General features: G+C 34.3%; 2 protein-coding genes across 2 annotated transcripts; both read left to right on the top strand.

The window, feature by feature from the left end:
• Positions 1-5,284, top strand: LOC123683076. Its single transcript, XM_045621974.1, has 3 exons — positions 1-1,366; positions 1,436-1,509; positions 2,376-5,284. The coding sequence occupies exon 3, from the start codon at positions 3,092-3,094 to the stop codon at positions 5,282-5,284; it is 2,193 nt and encodes a 730-aa protein (XP_045477930.1). The 5' UTR covers positions 1-1,366; positions 1,436-1,509; positions 2,376-3,091.
• Positions 5,275-7,201, top strand: LOC123682313. Its single transcript, XM_045620872.1, has 2 exons — positions 5,275-6,165; positions 6,234-7,201. The coding sequence occupies exons 1-2, from the start codon at positions 5,334-5,336 to the stop codon at positions 7,139-7,141; spliced, it is 1,740 nt and encodes a 579-aa protein (XP_045476828.1). The 5' UTR covers positions 5,275-5,333; the 3' UTR covers positions 7,142-7,201.
• Positions 7,202-7,633: the final 432 nt, after the last annotated feature.

Raw genomic sequence — 7,633 nt, 5'->3', positions numbered from 1 at the left:
TTTTCAGCTGAAGAAGTGATGTTTCAACCGAAATCGTTAGTTGAAATTTCACAATCTGAAATAAGTAAATGTATGGCTAGGAAAAAGCAGGGGATATTAGAGCTTGGATCATTTCTACCACGAACGGTGTTCTAAGGATTGTTGAAAGATCATAAAAGAGTTGTGTTTGTAGACGTATGGAAAAAAGTAGATAATACTGAAAATGCTTACATCGAATTCAACCAAATGGATTGCGAATCGGAACTGAACTATTATAATTTCAGCTGGCATAATTTTATGAAAAATGAAAATGATTGGATGTATTTATTATATCAAAACGAATGGGAGTTCTTTTACTCTAAAAGAGATTTAACGATAATTTCAATTTCATATATTTCTTCTGATCTATCTTTATCGATCTGCTCTATATGTCATACAACGATACAATCATTTTACCCATTTATTATGAATAATTTCAATTTCAAACGACAAATTTTAGGATTGGATGTTACCACAGACGATTTACCCGATTTCCTCAGAGATGAAAACCACTGGTGTAGTATTTGCATAAGCCATCCATTGTTCACTATAGATGTATAATCATTCTCAGTAAACAATAGATTTATGTAGAGTATCTTTCTAGTTTGACCGCATATATTAAGGATTTTTAAATAAATTCGCTACTTAAAGATGTTGATCCCCAGTTTTCTTCTCGAATTCAAACGCATAGTTGCAAGTAAATTAAACGATCTCAGACCACACTTAATTAATTGTTTTTCATTTGTGATAGGTATAGGGTAAAAAATCAATGAGTATGAGTATGAGTAAGATTTTATTTTCAGCATGATTTTACATAATTATGATAGGAATGCATATACTGTCGATTGGATGTTTTTCTAAGCATACTGGACACTCTTTGAACGACGGTGCACAATAGATACAATACTATCACTCACAAGACACTATATGTTCATAAGGTAGAAGCGAAATCTTTTTTCAGTAGTAGAGAATTGTAATGTGGGAATCATAGTATGTGTTGTTTCCAAGGTCGTCATCATCCTCACATTTCCATTCACTATTCCACAATAGAAACGACACGTCGAGATAGTAAAAAATCCGGCGTTCGATAATTCAGATGGTTTTGCTTCATACGCTTTGGTCAATTCTTGTAGGTTGATAGCCTAGTTTCGTATATGATTTGATTCAGGAAGCAAGGATCTTTGGCTCTGACTCTGCAGTCTTCAGGTATTGAATTTGGAGAAATTTTTACATTCGAACACATCTTGTTGTTGACTGTGGTTTGAAGATACACTGAGACTACTTGTTAGTGGTTAAGTCGTGTAGAAATGATTAGGAAGTTGTCTGCGGTAAAAACGATACTGATAAGGTAGGGTATAAATATGATAATTTTCAATTACTTGGGATCATTATTTACTGTGTTTATCTCTACATACAGGTGTGTCTCTGAATATTGAAATTTTGATTAAGTGGGTGCTCCTCTAGTGAAATCGAGAGATAAATTTTCATATGGTGAGTCTGTTTTTAGATTTATTTTTATTTGCGAGATATTTCAATTTCAATATCATTATTACCTATAATAATCGATTCAAAGCCATTTTTCAGAAAAACGATCGTCGTTTCTAATAGTAAATTTTTTCAATTCACTCACTAGTTCTTACCTCGCCATGTTAGAGTTTCGAGCAGTATATTTGATTTCTCTCATATTAAGGTTCAACGCGCGGTCTGAAATGTGAACTTTAATCGAGCGGAATGATATATGGGCTGATGGGTGATTAGCTCTGTAGTATGAGGGCTGGTAGGTGAAATGAATCACTATGAGAAGGAATGGATAGTTTATTGATCAATATATTCATATCATTAGAATTTCTGATTACCCATCATTTGTATGTGATAGGTACGACTCAGTTTCATCTTCATTTAAAGGCAGTTTGAATGGTATATACTCTCTTATACATTCTAAATAATATTCGAATTTCAAACTAATAACTACATCCACAAATTTTCTAATATCAACGATGTCTTCTAGAAAGGCTGCACATAGGATTGCTGCTTTGGCGAATTTTTTCTCAAAATTTTTACACTGATCTTCCGAATAGAATTGATTTCTTCCATATACAGCTTCATGACTTGCATCCCACCGCATATGTTCAAATACTTCTTTCAAGTACTCAACACCACTTGATAGATCGGTAATATTTTTCTCAATTTCTGAATACATTTTGTGAATTAGATACTTAACACTGAATAAAAACGAATTGTAGCTTCTCCTTTTATATTCAATTCCTCTTGTAAGTTGGTTAATACTGGGTATGGCATCTTGCAGTCAAACTATCAAATTTTGTAACTCGCTTGAGTAATATATTGCTCAATTTTAGGAATATCCAAAATCATTTCTTTATATAAATCAATATAGATGGTGCTAGTGGAAATATATTACTGAAAAGGATGATATATTCAGATAAGTATTTGACAGTTTTTTCCATAAGAATGGTTAATAGATTTGTATATATCCTGAGCACAGCTAAAAACTACGAGAAAATCAGAAACGAAAAATGTGACAATTTTTTATTTAGAAAAGCATAATTTCAATATCCAATATATTTCGACTAATAAATAACTCCAGCTCGCCGAAGATGGTCCACCAAATATTGTATTCTTTCCGCTGTATATTCAGTAAATTTCGTGTGATACAGTAGTCGTAGCTCATCAACTACATCATTGATTTCGAGTGTAGCATAATCTCTTCCGGGGTCCTGTGATCTTTGATCGGCTTTCATACGTTCTTGTAATTCATCATGTTTAATGAAGATATGTTTTTTCAATGTATCATTTCGCGTGAATTTCTTTCCACACACAGTACAAGGGAATTCAATTTTCTTATGTTTATTTAGGTGTCTGCTCAAATTATTAGGTAGAGTAAAATTTTTTCTACAGATTTGACAAGTATACATCTTGTTTCTTGTTACAGAAAATAGAGACTGCTCAGTATCCGCTTTGTATCCACTTTATATCCGCTTTGTATCCGCTTTATATCCGTTTTTATTTATGAGTATCCGCTTTATATCCGTTTTTATTTCTGAGTATCCGCTTTATGTACACTTTCCACGTATTCGAGTACCTTTTCATAACTTTGGAAGCTTCGGGCATCTTCGTGTATCTTCGTGTATCTTCGTATCCCCTCATAAATCTATATGGAGCTTACAAGATGATTTATGTTTCAGCTGCATCGAGAATGTTCGACATGAAAGGTTGTCTACAGTTGATAACATCGTTAGTGGCTTTATACATGAGCACGCATGATGAGAGTGTAATAGATGATGGTTTGAAAAATTGTTCCCTGGCTATACGAAGAATCAATAAAAAATTAAAAAATACTTCGTCTGTTGGAGGAAAGCAGAGTCTTTTAACTACCCTGAACCATGTGAAGTCTTACAGATCTAAATTCAAGTTCTTGAGAAAAAAGGGGTCTGGTATCGAAAGTCGTCGAAAAGAGACAGCTAGGGATAGAGTGAAATGGAATGATTCTACATCGGCATTTGGATCGAGAATTCGAACTGGAGTTATCGCTAATTTAAAACATAAAGATCCTAAGGATTTTCTCATGGATTCTCGATCTATCTTTCACAGAAGATTAATAAATGCTCTGAAAAAGGATGAAGCTGTGAAGGTGAATGCAGTGTTCTGTGGAGAGTTTCGGATCATGACAGCGAATAAAATTCAGGAGGAATACAAATATTTCACTACATCAAACTCGCCTATTTACCGAGACACAAACATCACCGAATGGTTCAATAAGAATGTCTTGGTACCCATCTTGAAGGAACTCGAAGAATTCCAAGAAAGAGATAGTGGATGGGCTTTGGTGAATGTTGTTAACCTTGGGGTGAATATAAATAAGTTTACACCTCAACTTGGAAGCTCCTACATCAAATTGCCACCTCAAATTCGCGATAAGAATGCTTGTATAAATATAAAAAACAAAGATGAAGCATGTTTTGCATGGGCTGTTACATCTGCATTACACCCCGTTGAAATGCATCCTGAACGAATATCCAAGTATCCACATTATTCCAAAGTGTTGAAACTAAAGGGGATACAATTTCCTATGACAATGAAACAGATACCTAACTTTGAGAAGCAAAACCAGATATCTATCAACGTATATGTTTTGAAGAAAGAACAAGACGTATTCAATACATTTCCATCATACCTAACAAATAATATGATGAAAAAACATGTGAACCTCCTCCTCCTAGTACAAGACCGCTATACAGATGATGGTACTCCAGTTCGATATCATTATGTATGGATCAAAAATTTATCTCGTCTTGTATCGAGTCAGTTGAGTAGGGAAAAGAATCGAAAATTCATATGTGATAGATGCCTACGGTACTTCCGATCACAGGAAAAAATTGATAAGCACTCAGAAGATTGTAGGAATATGAACGAAACCTCTATAAAAATGCCTGAAATAGGAAAAAATATTCTCAAATTCAAAAATCATCAGAATAAGGAGAAGGTTCCATTCTTAATTTATGCTGATCTGGAGAGTATATTGAAGCCTACTAATTCAAAAAATAACTATCAAGAACACAAAGCTGCAGCAGTTGGATACTATGTAAAGTGTTCTTATGATGATACCCTAAGTTTTTATCGTTCATATCGAGGACCTAATTCTATGACATGGTTTGCAGATGAAATGAATCAATTTGCTGAAGACGTTGAAACAGTGTTTCTTTGCCCTTATGATATTGATATGACGTCAAAGCAGGAGGTCGAATTTCGGAAAGCTACTCACTGTCATATCTGTGAAGAAAGTTTCAAACCTGGAGAGAAAAAAGTACGAGATCACAATCATCTATTAGCCGAAAACAATTATCGTGGAGCAGCACATGAAGGATGCAATATCAATTATAAGGATAGCCACACGATTCCTGTAGTGTTCCATAATTTAAGTGGGTACGATGCCAATTTTGTGATAAAAGATATCGCTACAAGGATGGAAGGAAAGATTGAATTACTGCCGATAACGAAGGAAAAGTATATCAGCTTCACTAAACACTATGATGAATATTGTGTCAATTTCCGATTCATCGATAGCTTTCGATTTATGTCTTCCTCACTAGATCGATTATCTTCAGGTTTAGAAGATTTTCCCAACCTCAAATCACAATTTCCTAATGAACCTGAGGAGCATATTAGTCTTCTCACAAAGAAAGGGGTAATGCCGTATGATTATATCGACTCTAATGACCGATTCAATGAAACCTCTCCCACCAATTGATGCTTTCTATAATAAATTGGAAGGTGAGAAATGTCTTCGAAGAAACTATATGAGAGCTCAACTAGTATGGAATAAATTTCAATGTCAGAATTTGGGTGAATACAGCGATCTTTACATGAAAACAGATATCCTTTTATTAGCTGATGTATTTGAACAATTTCGTTCAAGCTGCCATAAAACTTATGGATTAGATCCAACACATTATTTCACCTTACCGGGATATACGTGGGATGCAATGTTGAAATATACAAAACAGGAATTGGAACTTCTCACAGATGTGGATATGTTTCTGTTTGTTGAAAAAGGTATTCGTGGTGGGTTATCGCAGGTTTGTGGAAAACGGCGAGCTCATGCAAACAACAAGTACCTACCTAATTATGATCCAACTAAACCCGAAAATTATCTCATGTACTTTGATGTGAATAATCAATATGGATGGGCAATGTCACAGCATCTACCATATGGAGGTTTCCGATGGTCTGATACAAATATTGATGTAACACAAATTCCAGATGATGCTTCTGAAGGATATATTTTAGAAGTGGATCTTGAATATCCCAGGGAATTACACGATAAACATAAAGATCTTCCCTTCTGTCCTGAACATAATGATTCTAAAACTCGAACGCCTTGTTATGCATCTCAACAAAATGCGAAACTTATGGCTACTTTGAAATCTAAGAAGAAATATATTATCCACTATCGAAACCTGAAGCAGGCATTGAGGAATGGTCTTATACCAACAAAAATTCATCGAGTACTCAAGTTCAAACAATCTGCTTGGCTAAAATCATATATTGATCTCAATACTGAGCTGAGGAAGAAAGCAAAGAATGAGTTTGAGAAGAATTTATTCAAATTGATGAACAATGCTGTTTTTGGTAAGTTAAATTATATTGATATGATTTCCTATACAAATATCTAAATACATTTTTCTGTATTGTTATAGGCAAAACTATGGAGAATATCCGAAAGAGGGTGAATGTTCATCTGCTAACGAAATGGGAAGGACGTTATGGAGCGGAAGCTTACATTTCCAAACCCGAGTTCAAGAATTCTATTATTTTTGATGAAAACTTGGTCGCAGTTGAACTCAAAAAACTAGAAGTATATTTAAATAAACCAATTTACGTGGGGATGTGTATCCTAGACTTGGCTAAGACAACTATATATGATTTCCATTATGACTATATGAAAGGAACTTTCAGAGAGGGATGTACCATACTATATACTGATATCGACTCGCTCATTTATGAGTTATTTGAAGATCCTTATGAGGTGATGAGACGAGATTGCCATACACGATTTGATACCTCAGACTACCCTAAAAATAACCCTTATGGTATTCCACAAGTGAATAAGAAGGTATTGGGTATGATGAAGGATGAGAATGAGGGTATTCCGATGACTGATTATGTAGGCCTCAGATCTAAACTATATACAGTCAAAAATTCTAATGATGAGATTGATGTGAAGAAACGACAATGGGAGAAAGAAGGGCATGACCCTGAAGAAATTGAATCTATGGCTCAAAATTATGGTATCACGAAGAAAGCTAAGGGAATTGAAAAATCTATTGTAAAGAACAACATTTGTTTCGATGATTACATAGAATGTCTGGAAACATGGAAGCATAAGATTATTTCACAAAATTTGATCCGATCAAAAGAGCATAATGTGTATTCGTTGACCCAAGAGAAGATCGCTCTCAGCCCTCACGATGACAAACGATATCTAGTATCTGGAACCTTTGAAACACTACCCTGGGACCATTATTCCATCAACAAACGAAAAACAGAAGAACCTGATGAGCCAAGGAAGAAGATTACTATATTGGAAACACTATTAACTATGTAACACTCTGTAATTGTTTTCCACTAATTGTATAATAAATAACCAAATTCAATTATTTGTAAATATGTAAAACACCTCTTACTTCAAATGAAAAAACACTTTATGGAATAAACGTATTATAAGTGGATGGCCTTTTATTCCCGAACACAATTGGATCTCCACAGCCTGTATATTCATAATTAGCAATCATAACGCTTCCGTTTGTGACATCAAGATATGAAAAAATAGGATGATATATATAAAAATCTGATACAGTCATGTCCTTTTTTTTTGACATAATCTATTTAACAACATCTGAACGTTCACTATGTCATATGGCAACAACCCATTTCCAAAATCTTCCAGAATATATTTCACTTCACTTAATGTCACTTGTTGTTGATTCAATAAAGATGATTGGAGATCGTAGATGAACGCATCATTCTTCTTTTTATGGTCGAAAACTTGCTGTATAATTGTCCTCGGTGCAACATATTGTACGAGTTCTTGAAAAAC

The sequence above is a fragment of the Harmonia axyridis genome, chromosome 6, assembly GCF_914767665.1.
Source record: "Harmonia axyridis chromosome 6, icHarAxyr1.1, whole genome shotgun sequence".
Taxonomy (NCBI): domain Eukaryota; kingdom Metazoa; phylum Arthropoda; class Insecta; order Coleoptera; family Coccinellidae; genus Harmonia; species Harmonia axyridis.
The sequence above is the reverse complement of the archived record's forward strand: the minus strand, read 5'-3'. Positions and strand labels throughout refer to the sequence as shown.

What these genes read in the sequence shown, in the direction of transcription:
- LOC123683076 (XM_045621974.1), top strand. Translation starts at nt 3,092, where the DNA reads ATGTACACTTTCCACGTATTCGAGTACCTTTTCATAACTTTGGAAGCT.
- LOC123682313 (XM_045620872.1), top strand. Translation starts at nt 5,334, where the DNA reads ATGAGAGCTCAACTAGTATGGAATAAATTTCAATGTCAGAATTTGGGT. An exon ending in GATGAACAATGCTGTTTTTG is followed by an intron (nt 6,166 to 6,233) that starts GTAAGTTAAATT and finishes GTATTGTTATAG; the next exon opens with GCAAAACTATGGAGAATATC.